At 36.9% G+C, this 24423-nt stretch overlaps 1 protein-coding gene and 1 non-coding gene across 2 annotated transcripts; one reads left to right on the top strand and one right to left on the bottom strand.

Annotated features, from left to right (window-relative positions):
• Positions 1-14578: 14578 nt before the first annotated feature.
• LOC127122911 (uncharacterized) lies at positions 14579-15232 on the bottom strand. Its single transcript, XM_051053185.1, has one exon. It carries the CDS (start codon positions 15230-15232, stop codon positions 14579-14581), a length of 654 nt encoding a protein of 217 aa, XP_050909142.1.
• A 612-nt stretch (positions 15233-15844) lies between these two features.
• LOC127124709 (small nucleolar RNA R71) lies at positions 15845-15951 on the top strand. The gene has a single exon (XR_007804170.1). It is a non-coding gene; the product is annotated as a small nucleolar RNA R71 (small nucleolar RNA).
• Positions 15952-24423: the final 8472 nt, after the last annotated feature.

Genomic DNA, 24423 nt, shown 5'->3' with positions numbered 1-24423 from the left:
AAATAAAATAGTTATGAATTATTGAAAATAAAAGAAATTAAAAGAAATTAAAACAGAAATAAGAAAATATCAAAAATCAGGAGAGCTTGGATGAGCCTCATTAATTGACGTGGCACCATCACACGGTCACGAAGCGTTGTCATACCATAGGCCTTGGTCAAACGCGTTACACAATGAATTAAAATAAGTCAACAAAAGCAAAGGCCATGATTAGATCGTTTGAAAGAGATCCAAGGGATCTGAAGCATCCACGTGGGGATGGTGGTGGAGACCACCATCTTCTCCGACCAGAGAATAAACTCTGTCCACCACACACAGGGTTTTCAACCTTAACCAAAATAAACAAGCCAGTTATCAAAATGAAGCTGGGGTGATGTACATCACCCCTGTAACCTTGGATCTTCCTCAATGTTTCTATTTGATGAGAAATTTGAGCTTGAAAATCAAGGTGCGCAAACTGAAAGGGCAAAATTCATGATATTAAGACCACCATTGGCTTGCCTCTTGCTCGACGACTTCAGAAAACAGTTCAAACTCAAGAAATTCACATTGTATTTCAAGATCCAGATCAAAACAGTTGAGTGATATACCTTTGAAGTGCATCTTTGAATAACACGATTTGCTTAAGTGCTTGATGTAATTTTGATATGGAGATGTGATGATGATGCTAGGCTAAGGAATTAAGACTAAAAGATCAACTAAGGATGTTGAAATTCAAGCTTTAATTGAGAAATTAAAAACAGAAATTCCTTTGAGTGAGGTTGGGTTTTCACTTCAGCAGGGTTTTAGATCACCTTGAGGTTGAAATTTGAACGAGGAAGAGCTTCTATTTATAGTTGAGCTTGAGGCAATGAGGTGATTTGCTCGTGTGCATGAAGATTGGACCTTCCATGCATGGGCCTGTACAGGCGCATGTGAGGCCCAAAAGTGAATGGAATTGCACGCTGAGATCACACTGAGTTGAATTGGACGTGCAATTGGCCTGGTATTAGCTTGTGCATGAAGTTTCAATGTGAATTGCATAATTGAAACTAAACATTAAGATCTTCGAAAGTCCCACATGGAAAACTAAAACATGGTGGTGTGAGTAATGGTTGGAAAACTATTGACATATGGAACAAAAGCTATGTTGGGCAAAAATCCATTTTGAGTTTGGAAATTTATGAAAACTGGCTTTGAAGTTTGAGGTACAAAACATGTCTAGGTTCCCTTTGAAATTTTTTGCCAAAAGTGATCAACTTCAAGCCCTTCTACTTAAATGATTCAAGCCTTAAATGGAAACACCTCCAACATCAAAGTTGTATATCTTCTCAGGATTATCAATTTGGACTTAAATTTTGCATCATTTGGAGTTTTAGTGAGAAAGTAATGGTTACTTGAAGTTGGACATTTTTCAAATTCAATGGTTTTGGTCCAAAGTGACCTATAATGTTTTGTATTATCACATGTTTTTAGTTTAGGATTATGAAATTTTGTCCAACATAACATTTTAATTAGACATATAAATATTTCCAATGCAATTGGTCTCACCTCAAAATCATAAAAAATAAGGAAGTTAGGCCTTTGGGAAGTTGACCCAAAATTAGGGTTTCAGTCAAAATGACCTATAATGTTTTGAAATGAATGATGACCTTCCAAGTTTCAAATGGATTTTTGATGAACATGAAAGTTGTTCATATGGTTCTTAAGAACATTTTTTCTCTTGGGGTTATCTTCCCAGGGATCCTCAGTTTAGTCAGATGACTTGACTGGTCAACTTCTCAAGGCTAAACCTCAAATCTTGATGAATGAATGATTGAGGATACTCACATAGGCTAATATATGCATAAAATAATGAATGAAAGAACTTCACTTGATTGGATTTGATGATAGGTTGAGTTTGCTTCATGAGCAAGGCACAGTCAATGCACAGTTGAATTAGGGTTTCCCTGGGAAACAATCCTCAAGCCCTTTGGGTTATCTTGATCAAATTGGAAAATTGAGATACTTGGGAGACATATATGATGATTGGGAACTTTGTGGACCATTGCCATGTTTTTCTCATCTTTATCTAGCCACTTCGTTGAGCATAGGAGCCTTCTAGGAGCAGGGGATCACATGATCACTTGAGCTTCAAAACAAAAGAGGTTAGTGAAATATTTTTGTGCTTTTGGTTAGTAAACAAAATAAGAAAAGAAATAATGTATAATACAAGAATTCTTGGTGGTCTCAAACCAACTCACACAAGTCCCACCCCTAGGGTTAAGGAACCACACATGCTATGATCCTTGAGGCAATGCAATGAGCAAATGATATAATGCCATGAGGGATCTTAGGGTCAAAATTAGGGTCTTACAATATGTTTGTGACATTTGTTTTCCAAAGCATGATTAATTGATGATAATAAGTGTATTGTACCTTATTTGCTAACTTGTATGACTTATAATCTTCTTCACTTTAATTCACTTTCTTATACCATGCTAAGTTAAGCAATCCATACTTGTAGCCTTGCATGCTAGCTTGTTTAAGTGTTTGTTTTTCTTTTTTGGTTCTAATGCCAAAACCTATTTTGCATGACCCCTGGGGCCTTGATTAACATGCCTAAAATGCTTACTTTAGTGATAGGATTGTTACCTCTTGTTTGTTTAATAACATGCTCTTTTGGTTGGTTAGCCTTTGTTTGTGAGCTTTCTTTCCTTTACTTGTTCAAGTAGGATAGTTCTTAGGTTAGGAGATGTTCATCTCTTGTGTGACTTGACTATTTCTATTTATGGTTTGATGTGTGATTATTCAATTATCATCCTTCCTTCTACCTTCTTGCTTGCTTAGGTGTTCACCTAGTTGCATGTTCTTTCATCATTGATGCTTGCTTGTTTAAGTAGGCATTGCTTTAGGTATCTCGTTCAAGTGCCTATGTGTGAGTAAATGTTTACTTCTCATTTTATGTGTGATTTTTTAATTTACATCTCTTCTCTTATTTTTCCTTGATGACATGAATTCTACTTGTTTAAGTTCTCTTTGTGTTATCTTTGGTCTTGGTTTGTTACTTGCATAGGTTCTTAGCTAATTGCAAGTTCTTTCTTCTTTGGTGCTTCCTTGATTAAGTAGGTATGCTTTAGGTAATTTGTTTAAAGTGTCTAATTGTTGAGTAAGTGATTACTTCTCATGAGATGTTTTCTTGCTTTCTTTTCTTTTCTTTTTTCTCCTTTACTTGTGAGATTGCATAGGATGCTTTAGTTCTTTCTTTGTCAAGATTGAACTTAATAGACCTTAGGTTTGATATCCATGTATGAAAATATTAGGTATAATTTCCCTTGATCCTAACTTTAGGTCCACATTGCATAACAACAAGTAGGAAAAAAATTCCCCTTGTGTTAGTCTCTTTCTCTTTTGCATCCATTCTAAAACTAAAGCTTTTTCTCAATCAAATTTCAAAACACTGGAAGATTATTGGAACTATTTCACAATTAAGAGGGAAATACACAGATACCCCAACTTCTGAGGGATCATCTGATGTACCCTTTCAACAAAAACATTCAACAAATCAAAACTCCTTTTGCCATTTGCCTTTTCTTATGAAAATTTTCAGTAAGGGTTGTTACCCATAAAAAACACCAACACGGCAAAGTTTTTGAGAAGAACTATGGTGCTCTAATTCTTTCTAATACTTGGGAATTGGGTTGCAAAAACTAAGCGAGTGCAATAATAAAAACCTTTTCGTTTTCTTTGTTAGTAATTCATTCTCATGCATTTCCTTCGCAACCTAGATTTAGAATTGACACACCCTTTTGATTAGAATAACAAGAGTGTATCTTGTAGAGTACTAGAGACGTGAGGGGTGATAATACCTTCCCTTGCATAATCGACTCCCTTACCCATCTCTTGGTTGCGAGACCATTATATTAATCTTGTTGTAGGTTTACCTAGTGTTTCCTCTCCCGCTCTTGGGATAAATAACATTGGTGGCGACTCTATTTTCGTGTGCGCGTTTATCCGAGATGCGACATGTACTAGATGACGTCCTCAACATCCAATGACATCAACCTTTGTGACCACTTCAAAGCACCCACGTTGTCAACAAATGGTCATTTCTTTGGCAAGTGAGTCATGATCCTCTTGTGAAGTAGAGGAATGCAATAATTAATATTTCCACCCTTCTTAATGTTTCTCCAATGGAAAGAGAAGAAAACATCGTTTAGTAATGTAGGAACTAGGTTCTGGGAGAAGAAGATGGTGATGGGAACCTTATCAAATGAATCCTTCGACACTCGGGAATAGCACCAGACCATAGATGAGTAACTCAAATCTAGCATAAAAGGCGTTCAAACTCCCACTGTTGGCAACTATAGTGGTTTTCTTTAATATGAACTTAGACGGAAGGACCTTGGTATTACCCTTAACTCGGAAACTAGAATCAATCAAATCCTTCTTCATGTGTAATGCTTGTGCTATCTTGGTAGGATTTAGTAAGTTATCTTCAATCGTGTAAGGCTCTTGGTTCTTAACCGGTGGCTGGAGCAAGTGAGCAAATTCTTCCAGCATGGGAGCTAGAAGAAAGTCCTAAAATGTGAAACAATGTAATATGGGGTCATAGAACTGTGAAAATGTGAATATCAATCATGCGTCTTATCTAGTAGTGAGGAATCCCAACAGATTACCATAAGCTTTCTTGAAGGCTACCCTGTAATCTTCAACCAAAAAGTCATTGATCTTTCTCAGTTCATCAAACTTGAAGTCTCTTAACTTGTACTGATACATGTTTCTTCTGTCTGTCTTTTCCATAACTGAGTCGACAATAACAACTGGCAACTATAGGTCCCTGAAAAATGCAAATGTAACAAGAAAAGTCAACATTATGATGCAATGATGTTATATGATGCAATGATGTTATATGATGCAATGATGGTGAGATATCACATAACTAGAATTCCGACATATTTTGGATAAACTGCATATTCTATTTGTAGCAAGTTCAATTGTCTGACGTATACACAAGAAAACGGGTATGAAGGGTCTTGGTTTCCTATAGAAAAAAAAGCAATATCCCTCTCACATGTATGTATTATCCTCAAAGGGTGATCCTAAAAGGTCCCTAGAGTCAACGACCCATTTTGAGATACTCTTGCCTTAGATGAAGGACCATCGACAATGATGCTCCCAAAAGGATCTACTCTAGGTGTGACGTCTCGTGTCAACCATAGTTGCGGAATAACTCCACGTAGGTCAAACATGACTCTAGTGACGTTACTATCCCGTGTTTGTACTTAGGCTCGGGTATAAAGCTTCTCTCTCATGCATCGTCACCCCAACCCAACAACAGCATATCCAAATATCCAGAATGGAAGAGTATAACAATAACAAGATAAATAGAGAATAATATAAAGCAAGTAAGGTATAAAGATAAACACCTAAAACTAGCAAGAAAAAACCAAAACTAGGCTCGACTCCTATTAGCGACTAGGAAGTATTCCAAGTAACGAAGTCTCCCCAGCAGAGCCGCCAGCTGAGGCTAGCGAGAATATTCTGAATGCATCACATGCTCGAACATTCAACAAAGTCTCCATCGAACTTTTTTTATTCCTGAAAGAAACGGAAAACATCGATAAAACCTGGGGGAAAGAGATATGTTGGGTAAGGAAGTAGGTTAGGTAAGGAGAAGGGATTAGCACCCCTAACATCCATGGTATTCATGGGAACCATTTTGATTGTTCTTGCCCGAATATGTGTGATATCTAAGGATTACTCACAAAAGAATAAGGGGAAAGGAAAGAAATAGATAAAGTTCTCGGTGAGGATTGGGGCCATCATGCCTACGTATCCTCATAATGCAATGAGGAATTCATAGCTCCGTAGTTTAAAGAACTAGTGGTGGGAGGTGAAAAGAAGTTGTGATCAAAATATGGTTGATCGTGACGGGTGTGTCTGTCAGATGATGGCTACAAGTGCACAACCTATCATGTAGTTTTAAAAGATTATCAAACCCACAAAGACTAATGGTCCAGCTATTGTTATCTATTATTGTAGTGCAAAGCTAAGGATAAAGGTTTTGAGGTTATGAACGGGAAGGAAAATACTAATTTCTAACGATTTAAAAGTTATGACAACAAATGAGTCCGAAATATGGATTCTGCTTTCCTAAGGGCCTAGTTAGAATTTAGGCACTAAATACGATTCTATTGCGTTGTGTAGAAAATATCGACATTCTGTTTCTGTTTGTAGTTGAAAACTTCTAAGAAACTGTCCCACTAGCGCAGTTTTGTATCTGGGAGAAGATGGCAGACACCATTAGGGCAATGGTGAACGCCATTGTCTTTGTCATTAAATGACGTGGCGGCCAGTGGATATGGCGAACACCATTTGCTCAGATTGGCTAATATTAACTCTTTTGCTCCACTTTGGCTCGTTTTTCACTTCTTTTCCACGAGGCATCCGAAACTCCAATGAAATCGGATAACAACTGCAAAACAAATAAAATGAAAGTAAAAGGCGATAAAATGCATACAAACATAGACGTATAACATGTGAAATAAGCCTAAAAACATGATACGATTTCTCGTTATCAAATTCCCCCATACCTAAATCGTTGCTTGTCCTCAAGCAATCGCTTAATGCACATGATAAACGATTAAACACAATGTGTGAAACATAGGCACGACAACACTCTAAGTAGTACGAGACTGCTAGGCTATTTCTAGATAAATAGGTATTAGATAACAATAACAAGGATATCATGGTGACACACATCTGCATTTCACGGACAAAAACTCTCCCCTATGCAAAACCAATTAGAATCATGCCATTATAACTCGACCTATATTATTTGTTCTTTTTCAACCTATTTTTCATTCTAGCGCAATCACATTAAGCCCGTTATTCATACACATTCAAGGCAGGTGGACCTGTTAGTGACTATGATCTTGTTTTCAATTTTTTTCGCACTTACTTAGGAAATTTTGCTTAAGTATCAACTGAATTTTTAAGAGTTCATATTGTCGGGCTAAATGATGGGTTGAGGATCACCTAACTTAGAAGGGACAAATCTTATCACATACTTTATTCATTATATGTATTTTTTTTTGCTGGAGATCATACACTTATTTGCACCGGCTTCCTTACTCATGAGTGTTTTAGGATTGTGCTAACTACTAGTATAAACTACTTAAGGGGTTACTTAAAGAAACTTAGAATTAAGGTTTTGGCATAATGGTTATTCAAATCAATGTCGCATACTTAGGAAGTTTAGGGTGTTAGCACGGTACAGACATTATCGACACTTTCCCAAGTCTATCTAACAAAGCCTAAAAATGAGAAACAGACTATACTAAAGGTGTGTCATGCCATTGAATCAGAATAAAAAATTTCATCATTGGGGGTCAAATCTAAGGGAATTTTCAAACAAAAGAAAAATAGCACACAATAGGACTCGACAGCACATGTATAACTCGACCAAAACCTAAAAATAACTAAGTAGGAAACTAATGAAAACAAAACAGTAAATAATAGAAAAGCGGTAATGCTCCTCCCCCATACTTGAACCAAACATTATCCTCAATGTTTCAGTGCAAGGTGGAGAAAGGAGTAGTGAAACCTGGTAGGGGGCTCAGTGATGTCGGTCGCAGCCTCTGTGTAATGCAAAACCTCCTCTACCGAATGCAGGATTGGGCATATGTTGCATGTACTCCCTCATACCTGCCACTTCCATATGCACTTCATTCATATTCTCAATGAGGTCACCCATGTTGAGCTCGGTCCGCTCAACAAAGTCAAGCTGAGTCTGTCTGATCTGATCAATGGAGACCCTTATCTCTTCCCACTGCCAGTGAATGTTCCTAAGTAGGAGATCATCAAGAGTTATCCTCGTGCTGGTGTAGTCATACTCTTCGCGGGGCTGATATCCGGATGAGGTACCTGTAAAAGAGTCAGGAAAAGCAGATGTGATGTGTGCATGGGTGCCAGTGTGGGGAGCATCTTGCTCCATATGATCGGGCTCGGGGGCATTAAGATCAAAAGTCCAATCAGCGCTCATTCCCACGTCGATGCGTGTGGCGCAAGGTAAAGTAACTCCCCTAACCTCTCGATTACTAATCATCAAAAAATATTTGTCGTCAGGTTTATTCTTAATAAGGCACATGCAAAGACAATAATCAAGGTCGGCAAACGGAGTCTCTAATGGCTCAAGCGTAGACAACTTCGTGCCTAAGTTTAAAGCAAGGGCTAGGGATATAATCATCCCTCTGACACAAATAGGACCCCTAGTCGGAACACTGGTGGACTGGAAGTGTGCGAGTAAGAATGGTGTCGGGTTAACTTTTGTTCCAGCCAAGGCTCAATAAATAAGAAAAAGGTCTCTAGAATTTACGTTTCTGGTATTATCTTGACCAAAAATATTGCTAGCTAAAATGTGGTACAAATACCGAATGGACGGGTTTTGAACATTGGTAGCTTTAAGTCCTTCCCAGTCGGTGGTGGTTTTTCCCGTTAGTTGCTGCCAAAAGTCGAGAGCGATGGATTCCCATTCGCTCTCTAAAGGGTGTTGGCATGCAAACTTGTCTCCATGAGGGAACGAAAGTAAATCTGCCAGTTGGTCTTGGTTAATAGCGTAACTTCTATTGAACATCCTAAAATGTGCAGTTCTGGTGGGACGAGATCCTCCTATAGTGGTGGTGTACCGAAAATAGCTTAAAAATCGTAGGTAAGTCGAATAAATGTAGGACTAGTTAAAGTAAGAAAGTGAGACATACCTAAGTTATTAAGCATCCAATGGACATTGTCAGATAAACCCAAATCGCGAAGAGCAGCATTATCGGGGTACTGTGTTGCTAAGACGTCCCTCTTGAGGAGTTTATGGTATTTGCTCCTCTGATTCTCTCCATCAATTCCCTCGGAGAATGCAATCCCCATATCTCCTCTTGGTCTAACAGCTCTAGGAGGCATTTTGAATGAAGGAAAAAGAAATAGGAAGAAAATGTTATGGTGTTTTGAGAAGAGAAGAGTGAATGGAAAGGATTGTGAAGTTAGAAAGTGGGTGGTTATGAATTTATAATAATTTGGAAGAAGTGGAACAGTTAGGAGTTGAAAGGTTTGAGTTAATAATGTTTAGAGTAGGAAGTTAAAGGGTTTTGAATGAAAGGGGTTTGAAAAACGTGCAGGAGGGAGAAGAAAACAAAGAAAAACGGTCTCTTTTCCTAATATGGTGATCGCCATTAGGCATATGGCGAACGCCATATGCCTAAATTACAGGGCCTTCTAATTCAAAGCTAATGAGGAACACCATTAGCTTAATATCGAACGCCATTAACCTAAAATTCGCAATTTGGCAATTTCTAAAGATTAAAGAAGGTAAATCCTATTAAGGCTAGAAAAAAGTTAATTAAAATTAATAGCTATAACTAAGAAGCATAAAATTTGTAAGAATGAACATAATAAGCGATTAAATAAAATAATTGACTGAAATGGAAAGTACATTAATTAAAGGTAGGAGTAACACATGTTCACGTCGATATATTGACTATAAAGTAAACACAAACTGAAAATTAACAATAAAGGGAAAAATACTGATGACAATTAAAATACTTAACTAGAAAATATGAAAACTCTAGTACAATCGATCAATACTAGCTATCACTTCAGTCCGAGAGAGCGCTCCAAGGAATGAACTTGCTGGAAAACATGATCGAATTGCTCATTAACAACATCCATAAATCTGGGGAGATCCACTTGAAGAGAATTGACTTCTCCTCTGATGAAATCAACTTCAGATTGCAGAGCATGTATAGTAGTGCCGAAATCAAACGGGGGGAACGACATGATGTGCACCCGAGGCGTGTGAATTAACATCAGGAAAAATGTCTATGGATTCTCATAACGCTGAGGGTTGTATGGAGGTTTAAGAGACTCACTTTGGCCCTATAAGTTGTAAAACCAGTTATGACGGTTGTGGACATTAGTTTTCTCATGGTTCGGCAGTGTAAAATTTTGGGCTACTTTGTTATCAATTAATAGCTCAAACTCTGTCTGTCCTAAATTGGAAATGATGCCTAGGTTGAAACAGAAGTTTAGGTGCATGGGAAGGATACCTCAAAAAGCATGTAAATGGTTAAGCGGGTATCTCAAGCCTATAGAATCAAAAAACACAGTTATTAATGCACCAATGATAATAGTACTGTGGGTTTCTCGAGAAATCTTGCCTAGGTTTGCTAACATAAAGGCAACGACATTCACTGCTCTCCCTTGGGAAGCACAATACAAAATAAAAAGTATGTTCCTAGAAACAACAATGATGTTCTCTTCCTTACCATACAGGGTATGAGCTAGGATCTTATGAAAGTAGCGGATAGCAGGGTTATGGATATTTTAGGAAAATATGGTGTGAGGTTCAAGATGATAATTTCCGGTTATGGTTCCCCAGAAAAAGTCAAGGTCCAGGTCTGTAAATGCATTATCAGGGGTAATGGTGTATGTATCAGGTTCACTAGGAAATCCTAAAAACTTAACCATCTTGCGTGGGGTGAAACGGTACTTGGTTCCGAAAATGTAGTCAGGCGTCTATCAAATCCTATTCCTCTATTAGGGTCATAATAAAGGGAACTCAGGAATTCAAGGGTGACCTTACGGTATTGGCTATACCTCTTCCTCACAACAAAAGTATCCCAACCTACATGGTTTAGAAGGTATATAACACTGTCTCTTAGTCCTAAGGTGGTCAGGGTCAGTCCATCTGGATAAATAGAAAGTGTCATTTCCCTCTGTGCTAACATGTCAAAATGGTGCCTCTGATTTTCGCTCCTAAATACAACCTCCATATTGTCAAGAGGCTTCATACTCCTTAGTTAGTGATAAGATATTGTAAGTTATATTAGCCTAAAAGTAAACAAATGTTATATTGTTAGTAAAAGCTACCCCATGGAAGTGTTAGAATAGGTAGTAGTAATAATAGTAATAGTAATAATAATAATAGAAAAGAGAAAGAAATTAAAAACAAACATAGAGTGAAAATAATAAAAATGAAAACAACTAAAAAGAAAAGATAAAAATTAAAGGTCGTGGATTGCCTTCCACGTAGCACTTTGTTTAATGTTGGGAGTTCGACATTAATTGGAACGGTGCTAATCTTTTGAAAAAGCGGACAACTCTTCTAATTTGTAGCTCATGCAGAAATCCTTATTTTCTACCTTGTGGTAGTGCTTAAGTCGCTCCCCATTTACAACAAATGGGTCATTGGTTTTACCCCTTATTTCCACAACTCCACTTTGGAAAACTTTTGGGACCTCAAACGGGTCACACCATCTAGAACGAAGTTTTCCTGGAAATAATTTTAGTCGAGAATTAAAGAGAAGGACTATGTCACCCTCATTGAATTCCTTCCTTGTAATTCGTTTGTTATTCCATTGTTTGGTTCTTTCCTTATAAATACAAGCATTCTCATAAGCATCTAGTCTAAGTTCTTCTAGCTCATGGATATCTAAAATTCTTTTCTCGCCTGCAGTTGTGTAATTCATGTTAAGGGTCTTAATGGCCCAATAAGATTTATGCTCGAGTTCCACAGGCAGGTGACATGATTTACCATAGACCAGTTTGAATGGTGTTGTTCCTATCAGGGTTTTGTAAGTTGTCCCATAAGCCCACAGAGCTTCATGAAGTTTTGAAGACCAATCTTTCGTAGAGGTTGCAACGTTTTTCTCCAAAATTTCTTTTATTTCTCTATTGGAAAGTTCAACTTGCCCACTTGTTTGAGGGTGATGTGGTGTTGCTACTTGGTGTCAGACTCCATATTTCAGCAACAACCTTTCGAAGATTTTGGAAATGAAGTGAGATCCTCCCTCGCTAGTCACGAATCTTGGTACACCGAATCTAGGGAAGATTTTATTCTTGAAAAGTTTAATCACTACTCATGCGTCGTTAGTGGGAGAGGATACTACCTCGATCCATTTTGATACTTAATCAACATCAATGAGTATGCATTTGTTACCAAAAGAAGACGAGATATGACCCATGAAATCTATATCACAGACATCAAAGACTTATAATTTTAAGATACCTTTTAGTGGCATCTCATCGCGTCTAGAGATATTGCCAGTTCGTTGGCACCAGTAGCAATTTTTAATCGCGATGTGGACATCTTTCCATAGATTAGCCCAAAAGAGGCCAGATTGTAAGATCTTCACACAAGTCTTCGAGGTGCATGCGTGTCGTTCATAGGATGTAGAGTGGCAGTGAGGTATGATATCATTTACTTTCGATTCAGGGACGCATCAAAGGAAAATACCATCGACGCCTCTCTTGAAAAGTAGTGGTTCATCCCAATAATAATGTTTAAGATCATGGAAAAATTTCTTCTTTTGTTGGTATGTTAGGTCTAGTGGAAGCACTTTAGCGGCTAAGTAGTTGACAAAGTCAGCATACCATGGCAGGGTGGTCTTGGTGCAAATAAATTCTATAACTTCATTAGTGTTTGTGGTAGTATACATTAAATAGCATTCCATCATTTCACATTCGATTTATAATTGGGCTACAAGTCGATCATAGGGGAAATCGTCATTGATGGGCACTTGTTCGGGTTTTAGATCCTCAATCCTAGAGAGATGATCTGCTACTACATTCTCAGTGCCTTTCTTATCTTTGATCTCTAGATTGAATTCTTGTAAGAGTAGGATCCATCCTAAAACTCTCGGTATAGCGTCCTTCTTAATTAATAGGTACCTAATTACGGTGTGGTCGGTATAGAAAATTATTTTTGCTCCTACTAAGTAGGAACGGAATTTATCTAAAGCGAATACAAAAGATAGGAGTTCTTTTTCTATGGTGGCGTAGTTCATCTACACGTCGTCTAAGGTTCTACTTGCGTAATAAATAGCATGGAGATTTTTATCATCTCTTTGTCCTAAGACTGCGCCAACAGCGTAATCACTAGCGTCACACATTATCTCAAATGGCTTACTCCAATCAAGTGGTTTCATAATGGGTGCAGTAATAAGATCATTTTTCAGTTGTTCAAATGATTTTAAGCACTCTTCGTAGAATATGAATTCAGCGTCTTTCGTTAATAAGCTTGTTAGTGGTTTTGTTATCTTAGAGAAATCCTTAATGAATCGTCGGTAGAAACTATCGTGTACTAAGAAACTGCGAATTTCTCTAACGGTTTTCGGAGGTTGAAGATGTTCTATAATTTCGACTTTTGCTTTGTCCACCTCAATCCCTCGATCGGATACGACATGCCCAAGTATAATTCCTTGTCAAATCATGAAATGGAATTTTTCCCAATTCAATACGAGATTGACCTTAACGCATCTCTCAAGTACCATTCCTAGGTTCGAAAGACATCCTTCAAATCCTTACCCGCAAACAGAGAAGTCATCCATAAATACTTCCATCATGTCGTCTATAGAATCAGCAAAGATCGACATCATGCATCTCTAAAATGTTGCAGGGGCATTACACGGTCCAAACGGTATTCGTCGATAGGAAAATGTACCATAAGGACATGTGAAAGTGGTATTTTCTTAGTCATCAGGATGGATAGGAATTTGAAAGAATCCTGAGTATCCGTCTAAATAGCATAAGTGAGAATGTTTAGCCAGTCGTTCAAGCATTTGATCAATGAAGGGTAATGGAAAGTGATCTTTATGAGTGGCTTTATTTAGTTTTCTATAGTTAATGCACATTCTCCATCCGGTTTGAGTTCTTTTTGCAACAAATTCGCCCCTCTCGTTACTAACAATGATAACACCTCCCTTCTTTGGAACGACATGTATCGGGCTGACCCAATTACTATCGAATATCGGGTATATGATTCCTGCTTCTAATAGATTTTGTACCTCCTTTATGACTACATCACTTAAGATAGGATTTACTCTTCTCTGATGCTCTCTAAAGGTTTTATAGTCCTCCTCTAGCATCATGTGATGCATACATATAGAGGGGCTTATTCCTTTTAAGTCGGAGATGTTATAGCCTAGAGTTGTCGGCTACTTTCTTAAGACCTGGAGTAATTTTTTGGTTTCTATCTGTCCTAAGTCAGCGTTGACTATAACTGGTCTTTCAAGTTTGGTATCTAGGAATTCATACCTTAGATCTTTGGGTAGTGTTTTAAGTTCTATTTAAGGTTTCTCGGCGAATGGTATTGGATTTGGTGTTAGTGCTAGACATTCTCTCAAACTGTCATCTACGACGACTCACTTCAATGATCATCTTCGAATATAGGAGGTGTCGGAATCTTCAGTACTTCAGTATAATTAAATAATTCCTTATCCATTTCTTTCACACATTCGTCGATGACGTCTAAGAAACAACATGATTCATCTATAGCTGGTGCTTGTAGGAATTTAGCTAAGATAAATTCAACTTTTTCTTCTCCAACTTTGAATGTTAGCCTTCCTTTCTTCACATCTATGATGGCTCCGACTGTGGCTAAAAAGGGTCTTCCTAAGATACTAGGGATGTGGGAATCCTCTTTTATATCCATTATTACAAAGTCGGTAGGAATATAGAATTATCCTATACGAAAGGGAACGTTCTCTAGCATACCTACGAGAAATTTTATGGAACAATCAACTAGTTGTAGAGACATCTTTGTTGGTCTTAATTATCGTAGATTGAGTTTTTAGCATGTGGATAAGGGCATTAAACTAACACTGGCTCCTAAATCGCATAGAGATTTGTCTATGATAAACTTTCCGATTACACATGGTATGGAAAATCTACCAGGGTCTTTCAGTTTAGGAGGCATGTTGTTTTGAATGATAACGTTACATTCTGCAGTAAGCATAACGGTTTCATTGTCCTCAAGTTTTTTCTTGTTGGAAATAATCTCTTTAAGGAATTTAGCATATGAGGGCATTTGCGTAATGGCTTCTTTGAATTGTATGGTTATGTTAAGTTGCTTCAGAAGTTTTACGAATTTCTTGAATTGTCCTTCATTTTTAGACTTAACAAGTCTTTGGGGATAAGGTACAAGTGGTTTGTATGATGGCGGAGGCACATAAGGTGGTTCTTTATCTTTTTCCTCTCCGATTTCGTCTTTCTTTCCATCATTGGTTGGTTTGTTTAATTTTTCGGATCCCTTACCAAAATTTTGATACATGGCCGAATTTTGGATTATGGGGTCAGTTGGTTCATATAGTTTTGTTCCACTTTGAATGGTGATAGCGTTAGTGTGGCCTTTTGGGTTTGGTTGAGGTTGACCAGGAAATGCTCCAGCTGGAGCTGCTATTGCGGCTTGTTGATAGGCTACTTGGGAGATCTGGGTTTCTAACATTTTGTTATGGGTAGCCATAACATCAAACTTATTTGGCAATTGTTTCATCAGTTCACTTGTATGAGCATTTTGATTTGCAAAGTCTTTATTTTGTTGTGCTTGGGAATTCATAAAGTTTTCCATCATGATCTCCAAATTTGACTTTATAGGTGCTTGTGGAGCAACAGGGGCTCCTTTCTGATAGTCAGGTGGAATAGCAAGTGCTAGGTTTGGTGGAAACAAAGCATTGTTACTTTTATAGGAAAAGTTCAGATGGTTCCTCCAACTAAGATTCTAAGTGTTTGAATATGGGTTTCCTTGAGCATAGTTTATTTGGTCGGTAGGAACACCATCCAATAACTGACAATCAACATTAGTGTGCCCAGGGGTTCCACATAATTCATAGTTTGGTGTTATGGCAGCACGGTGGTTGCTGGTGTTATGGCCAAGCTTTCAATCTTCCGAGTAAGCGCATCCACTTTAGCATTGACGCATTATATGCCATTAACTTCGTACATTCCTCTTTTCGGAGTTGATTTTTCTATTTGAGCTAAGCCAGCGACAACGCTTAAAATCATCTTAGTGTTATACAACATACCATTATATAAGGTATGGATAATTAGCCATTCTTCAAGTCCATGGTGTGGATAAAGTTTCATCATGTCCTTGTATCCTTCCCAAGCATCGAAAAGAGATTCATTGTCTTTTTGCTTAAATTTGTTGATTTGAGCTATTAGCATAGCTATTTTTCTTGGTGGAAAATGTCGGGCTAAGAAGACTTTCTTCAACTCGTCCCATGTGGTTACTGAGTTTGAAGGTAGAGACTGGAGCCAAGCTCTAGCTTTATCTCTTAAGGAAAAAGTGAAAAGACATAGTCTAATCGCTTCTTGACTGACATCATTTGCTTTCATAGTGTTTGTGTACTGCACAACCACTGACAGATGTAAGTTAGGGTCGTCTGATTACCTGAAAATTGGTTTTGTTGAACGACTGATAATAGCGAAGGTTTCAACTCGAAATCGTTCTGATTGATGGCAGGGGCAACAATGTTGTTATGTGGTTATGCTTGCGATGAAACATCATAATACTTCAACGGACGGTTTTTGGTATTTCGGCTATAATTGGTTCTAGTTATGAAATTGGGATAATAGGATCTAGAAGATCGTATTTAATACAAAAATTGTTGATTCTGCGTTATAGATTAAGATAATGCTCGATATCGCCAATTGGTTGCTCTAACTCCTTGCTCTGAGAGCGATTTCCTGGCATACAATCGATAAAGAAAAAGAAAGAAAGTTTTTTTCCTTAGTCTATACTTCACAACAAAGGATTCACAATATTGACTAAATTAGTCCCCGACAACGTCGCCAAAAACTTGATCACGACGGGCGTTTCTGTCGGATGATGATTGCAAGTGCACATCCTACCGTGTAGTTTTAAAAGATTATCGAACCCACATAGAATAATGGTCAAGCTAATGTTATCTATTGTTACAGTGCAAAGATAAGGCTAAAGGCTATGAGTTTATAAACGGGAATGAAAATACTAATTTCTAACGGTTTAAAAGTTATGATAACAAATGAGTCAGAAATATGGATTTCGCGTTCCTAAGGGCTTAGGTAGAACTTGGGAACTAAATACGATTCTATTGTGTTGTGTAGAAAATATCGACTTAAAGGTCCCGTCTCACACTCTCGCACTATCGAAAAAAGACCACACCTTCTAACCACAGGATTATGTTGTCGCTCGCCCGTTCTAATTATATAGCGTATTTTAAAAGTAAATAAGATCCTAAACGATGCCTAAAGTACTTTCGTTGTTTTTAGGATAATTTCCTAGTTTCCACTATCCTGTTCCTTCCTCACACTCTCGCACTATCAGATTGAACCTTTATTTGTCTCACACTCTCGTGCCAAAACAGTAAAACATACATTTGGAAACTAAATCCATAACATAGTTAAATCATACATTCACGCCTATTATTTCTACCGAGTCCCGTCGGTAACGAAGGTCCTCATAAGTCAAACTCAAAATAATTTAGCAAGGCATGATATTATTTGAATACAACATAATCAAAGCATTCGAAACTAAGAGCAGCATGGCATGCAAGTAATAAAAATAGTAAAACATACAAATATCAAAAGCGGTAAAACGGACCCTGAAATTTCATAAAATAAAACTTGAATTAACTTGAACTTGAAAATAACAGCAAGCCTGTTCTTGATCCAAAATACAAATGGTATGGAAATAAAAAGGTGTGACAATCCTTCGATGTAAGTTATTGCCACTTTTACAGGTAATTTTCTGCCTAAGACTAAGACGGAATTTTGACAGAGCTTCTACGCGGGTTTAATTTGATGTCCAACACTCAAAAATTGGCTCTATATATAGAGTTCATATGCCTGGTAACTGCCTTGGACGTGCTGCATTAGTGGAGGGAGAAATGGTTAAAAACTGCTAAGAAACTGCCCCACTAGCGCAGTTCTGTTTCTGCGTGAAGATGGCGAACTCCATTAAGGCAATGGTGAACGCCATTGTCTTGCTCATTAAATGATGTGGCGGCCAGTGGAGATGGAGAATGCCATCTAACAGGTGGAGAACACCATTTGCTCAGATTGGCTAAAATTAACTCTTTTGCTCCACTTTGGCTCCTTCTTCGCTTCTTTTCCGTGAGGTTTCTAAAACTCCAATGAAATCGGATAGCAACTGCAAAACAAATAAAATGAAAGTAAAAGGTGATAAAATGGATAAAAACATAGACGTATAACAAGTGAAATATGCCTAAAAAATGATACGATTTCTTGTTATTAATGGTTTAAACCAAAGAAACGTGTTGTTTGAACTCCAACAAGGGGTGAAAATATGAATCCAAGAGTAAATTGGTATGAACCAACAAGTGAGGGGCCTAAGGCATTGTATCTCTATATTGGAATAACCGAAAAAGAAAGGGTTGCCTGTATACGGCTGCAAAGTAAGTAAGGAGATGTTTGTCTAAGCTACAAGGCCTAACAAGACAAACAAATCGGCTATTGGTTCACAAAGAGGTTCAAGGTGGAGCTCAAAGGTATATTGTATTTGGCTCGAAGAATAGGGTATATCACATGAAGTGAATGAAGGTAGAATATGAATGCATTATGGAAAAGAATGGGATGAATGACCAAAGTCACAAAATTGGATGTTTGGTAACAAGTGACAGAAGAGGTATAGTTTGAAACCAAAGGTCAAGGTATACATTAGAATCCAAAGGAGAAATGGAATTTGTACCGTAGAGGGAAGGTGGCACAAACCACAAGTGAGGGGCCTAAGGCATGGTATCATTGTATGGTTGGTCCGAAAAAGAAGAATTAAATGTATGGGTACAATCCAAACAACTCTAGGTGAAAATGTGGACTTTTCATGAGGCGCCCTAAAAGGGTATACAGGGAATTCCAAAGAAAAATTTATTTGATTTCAAAGAAACAATATGACACTGGGGTGAACGGTTTAATGATTGAAGGTGGATAATGGATCATGAAAGATATGAATGGTGCCCTAATGCGGAAGAAGGAATAAATAAGTATTATGCTCGCCAAGGATTCACATCCTCATGCCTACGTATTCTCACTGGGCAATGAGAGAGTCAGAGTATTTGTAGTTCGTGGAACCACGAAAACAAAGGAAAGCGATCCTTGCATACAAACAAGATCACATATTTGTCCCCCCCCCCCCCCTCTCATCTTTGGGTTTGCCTTTTGTAGGGATCATCAAGCACCTGTTTGTTGGTGTTTTACCTTTGTGTTTATATGTTAATTACTTATCTAACCACTAATCAAAATAGCAAAAATATGTCTTGTTTTCCTTAAGTTTATTGTGCAAGGCAATGCTTTTCATCAAGAGCATCAAGCATGGTTCCTCAGCTAGGGTTTTTGTTGATTCCTCAAGTAAAAGTGTGGTCAACCATTGATTCTAAATGGGGCTTATTTCTCAAAATACGATCTCTAAGATTCTCAAGAATCTTTCAATCTCATTTTTATCAAGAGAATCTAAAAGCTTCGTTGCTTATTTCTCAAGATAAGTCAAAGGCTCATGTGTTTATTTCCACGTCTTCTTCAATAAGTTACCTCAAACTTTGAGAAATTCAGTCAAAATACATTCAAGGACACCTTATGTTGAGTTCATATGATCATCCATGTACCTTTAAATTCAATAAAAGTCCAGTACACAAGTTTATTCTAAGAGGTTTGACCAAAAAATCAACATTCGAAGTCAATGTTCAAAGGATCATAACTCCTTCAATTCTCAACATTTTTGAATGACTCTTTTTGCATATGAATCTTCTCAATATCCTCTACAACTTCTTGTTACATGATAAGAGGCAATTATTCTTGGAGGATCATCAAAAGTTTGAATACATTATAGGTCATTTGTCCACTTAGTGATATTTGACCTATTTTCAAGTGACTTTTTCTTAACTTTCAAGGATTATAACATTTGAGGCTGATTAGTTTTTCACAATATCATTTGTGATGCCCTATACAAGTTTTCCTCAATGATCAAAGTCAAACTATACTTGGAAGGCCATGGAATTCTTTGAGACATTACACGTCATTTTCAGCCACTTAGGACTTGGAATTTTTTCAAGTTGCATTACCAGATTTTCGTGCCAACTTCAACGTGTCATAACTTTGTGCTCAAACATCCAAATGCAGCCTTTCTTGGAACATTGTAATCTTTGATGTGATGTCAACAAATTTCAAGAAGAATGGGATCAAAAAGCCTCATGAGCAAGATGCACAATTGAATTAAACAGGGTGACTCGGAACTAAAGAAATCATCATGATCGGAATTTTGGACTTCACTAATCCTCAATTACAAGCCAAATTACCATGCGTTTTAGACCTAAACTTGTTTGATCAAGTAACCAGAAGTTAAATGACTCATAAAACGTATGATTTGGCTGAGTTTTGATGGTTTTGATAGTCACACTTTTCTCACCCCATGCGCAAATTCGTTTTTCTGAATTGAGCATCATTTGGTAAGTATGATATCACTAATCACTTACCTATAAATTGAGCAACATATTTTCTTCATTCCCAAGCTTTTGAGAGCCAAGAAGCCTCTGCTGCACTCTGAAATTTTTCCATAAAATTGAGCTACCGTGTTTTGAATTTTAGCTTGTTTCAATCTAATTTCTTGATTCCATTAGCACCTTCGGTCTTCTTTGAAGCTTTTGCAAAAATTCCCAAGCTCTAAGACCTTCTGAAGTGCCCTGAACAAATCAAGCTTCATCAAATTTTGATCATCATTTGGACAGGTAGTTATGAGCATCATTTGAACTCAAACAAGTTACCACAAAGTAATTATTCACTCTCAGATGCTTTCCCTTAACTTATCTGGTGTTGATTGATCGTGCTCATCATTTAATTTTATTTTTCGTAGCTTGCTTATTTCTGAAACTTCTCTGAAATTCTCCATGCTCAGTTTAGGTAAATGCATTTTGAGCATGAACTTGAATTTATGATGAGGAGGCGATCATATTGGTGGTGGTCTCATGTTATGAATTTGCCAAACCATGAAACTTCAGTGAGGGATCACCGGAGAAGATGATCGAATTTATTTCAGGTCATCTGAGTTTGTATCAACGTTAGAGATTTGAAATGTTTTGATTGGTCCATTTTGACTGTGTTCCTGTGTTTTATTCTAGTAAATTTCCAACATGTGCCCTAGCCTGATGGTTGTTAGACCGGCCACGTCAGTTTCCTGAGGTCAGATCCAACGTCCCTTGTTTTTTCTTATTTTATTTCTTTTAATTTTTTCATTTTAAATTTCATTTTCTTTAAATATTCATAGAAAATTCATCTTTTATCCAAAAAATCCCAAAATAATTTCTAAAATTTTCTTTTATTTTTCTTCATCTGATTTTTATTTTTTCATATTTTATTTTCTTGATTTTCTATTTTTCTTGAATTTTCTCTTTTCTCCTTTGTTTCAATTTATTTAAAAATACTTTAATGCATATAAATTTTCAGAAAAAAATGTTTATGTTTGTTACTTTATCTTCAACCTTCCATAATTTTCTTAGCAATTTATTTGGTGTTTTTAAGGGCTTTATGGATTTTCTCTTTTATTCCCCTTTTAAAATTAAATTTAAAAGTATTTTGATGCATTTTATTTTATTTTCTTGCATTTTATGTTTGTTTGACCTTTGTTGATTTCTACTAGCCTTGGATCTTGGCTATTTTGATCATAGGTCTCATCAAACTCAATAGATCTTGGATGTTGATGGGGTGAAAAACCCTAATATACCAAAATGGATGATTAATTTTGATGATGACTTGATCAAGCCTTTGATCCAATTTGGATTTGGTTTCCCTTGTCTTCTACTTCTTCATTTCTTTCTCTTCCCTTTCATCTCTTGATCAATTGCATGGTTTCTGTCCATCTTATTCATGAGGTGTGGATTGTTAATTGATGAACTTTCATCATTTCAAATCTACCTCCTAATTGATCATGAATTATTTAAGGTACTTTGGAATTATGCATAAGTCTGTCCTAAGTATCATGAAGTACTGATTGATGTAATGGGCCACTCTCCTAGCCTTTGTGAGTGATCCATCCTCTCTTTTTTAGGGCATAACTTTAGGAGAATAATTTACATATAATTTCTCTAGCATGTATTAACACAAATATTATTATTGATCGGCCTCAGATAGTTATGACTTCTATATAAGTCCCATTACGATTGCTTAAGATAGCGCTAATTTTGTCTTGAATCTGAAAGCAAGTCATTTTCATAAGTGAGATTGCAAGTCTCCTACTCCCCATGGTATTGTGTGAAAAATATTGTTTCCTTTTTACCTAAGAAAGATAGTGGCATACTTGTTGATTTTATCGAAGTTAGAGCCCTTCTCATGGTGATGTAGAGGTCCATATTTTCATACTTGTGGGTGAATAGTTTAGTGTTCTCCCATATATGACAAATTGCCTTTCTATTCTTGATTACTAACATAACTTATTAACATTCTATTGTATTAACTTTACTTTAATGTCATTTATCTTATCCTCTTTATTTCTTGCTATTTACTTTATGCTTTTATTTTAGCATCTCATATCATATTGTTTGTTCTTATGTTATTTGCTCTTTGTCCACTTCGACCTTTGTTTATGTTTATGCTCTTTTTTCTTTGTCCATTTGGACTTATTTTTCTTATAAATACATTAATAAAGGAACCCCATCCCCCTAAAGAAATTGCTTCTCTTGATTCATCGACTTAAGGCTATTATGATTGGCATTTTTGTGGAGTTATGGACTTAGAACTAGGACCTTGACCTTTGCTTTGGGAGTTTGTGATCTGAGACCTTGGGATTCATTTGGTACCTTTGACTTTGGGTTTCTTTTGAAGACTTGGCTTGGTTACTTTGGTTTCATCTAGCACATTGATTATTCTTTGCTTATTTGGCTTGATTAAGGCTTAATCCAAATGAGGGAATTCTTGCTTTACTCATGTCATAAAGCTTGCTATCTCTTGGTTAGATCTTTCCTCCCTAGCTTTTACTTTATGTTATAGGATAGTCTCTCCATCTCCTCCCCTTCTTTTATTTTCAAAATCTTCTCTTCTTTTTAAAAACCTTCTTGCTTTCAAACTTGAACTACTTTCTTAATAAACCTTGACTTTTGTCAAGTGATTTTCAAATTTTTTTCTTAATAAATGTTAATACATCTTAAGCATATTCAAAACCAATTTCAAAATACTTAACAATTACATAACTCTTTCAAATTATTTTGTGCCCTTTGTGCACTTTTTCTTTTAAAACCTTTTTCTCAAAGTTTAGACATGAGTCATTTCCATAGTTGAGATGTAATTCTCCTATCCCCATAGTATTGATGATAATTCTTTTCCACCCAAGAGAGATAGTGGCATACTTGTTGATCTTTATCCAAGTTGGAGCCCTTCTCTGTGGTGATGCAAAATTCTCATACTCGTGGGTGGCCAGTTGAGTGTTCTCCTTAAAATGATAAAATGTATTTTCATTAAAAAAGAATCAAAACAAATATCTTTGTTATTTTTACCATGAACTACGAGTTTTTGATAGTCCATTGCACTTTGTTAGTACGTAGGCATGAGACTCAGGAAGTGTTGGCAAACACAAAAATTATAAAAAAAAACACGTCTCTTCTCATCTGCCATATCTTTTTCAAACAACACCAATTGTTAAAGCCAAAATGTATAGATTTTCAAAGAGTGTACTATAGAGTACTATATATGTTTAGGGTGCTAATACCTTCCCTTTGTATAACTAACCCCTGGACCCTTATCTCTTTTAATTAGTTTTGTTTTAAAACTTATTTGCGTTTTGTTCGTTCTTTTTCCATTTCCTTTGGAAATAATAAAAGCGCGGTGACGGCTCTTGCTTTGTGAGTTAAGTTAATCAATAGCTTAATCTCAAAACCTTTACCTCTACAAAAAAGTGGCGACTCTTCTAGGGAGTAGTCCTCAGTGGGTTTATCCTACCTTTGTTTAGTTGTGTATATTATGTTTGTTGTTGTTTGTTATTGTTTATTATGTCTGGGTGCTTGGTGATCTCTATATGGTGAGATAAGTCTTTTATCCAGACTTGAGTGCTCTTATGATAGGAGGGTGGTGTAGTCTTGTTTGGCTTATGTGGAGTTAATCCTTAATGAGCTGACTTGAGATCCTCCACTCAGTGGAGGCCCCTTTGGGATTACTGATGTCTTACAAGTAGTCATAATTGGCATTACTTTTTCTGACCTAGGAGCTCGAGAAGCTGAGGACCTTAATACCCTTAACTCATATGGGCCTTTTAGGATGTAGTGCGGTGGCTATTCAGTTGTAAACTTGAATTAGTTATTACATGATACTACAATCAGATGAGTTTCTCTTGAGAATATTATTGGTTGGAGACTAGTTGTTTAAGTCGGTAGTATCCAAAAGATGGAATTATGACTCTGAGAACTTTTTGAGAACCTTTTTCTACAGGTGATTATACCCTTAGTACATACCTTGTGGGTTAGTTCTTACCCTTGGCTCCATGCTCGTGCCTCCAAACCTTTGGACCTTGCTTGTGTGTCCTGTGTGATCTTGTTTGTGGTTGTTGCGTCATGCACTCATTGCATTCATGAGCATTTTTTCTCAGGTTTTAAGGAACTTAGAGATTCTCTTTTCAAACATCACAAATATTTTGACCATGGATAATGGAAGAAGGAATACTCG

The sequence above is a fragment of the Lathyrus oleraceus genome, chromosome 2 (genome assembly GCF_024323335.1).
Source record: "Lathyrus oleraceus cultivar Zhongwan6 chromosome 2, CAAS_Psat_ZW6_1.0, whole genome shotgun sequence".
Taxonomy (NCBI): Eukaryota; Viridiplantae; Streptophyta; class Magnoliopsida; order Fabales; family Fabaceae; genus Lathyrus; species Lathyrus oleraceus.
The sequence above is the reverse complement of the archived record's forward strand: the minus strand, read 5'-3'. Positions and strand labels throughout refer to the sequence as shown.

What these genes read in the sequence shown, in the direction of transcription:
- LOC127122911 (XM_051053185.1), bottom strand. Translation starts at nt 15,232, where the DNA reads ATGTTAGAAACCCAGATCTCCCAAGTAGCCTATCAACAAGCCGCAATA.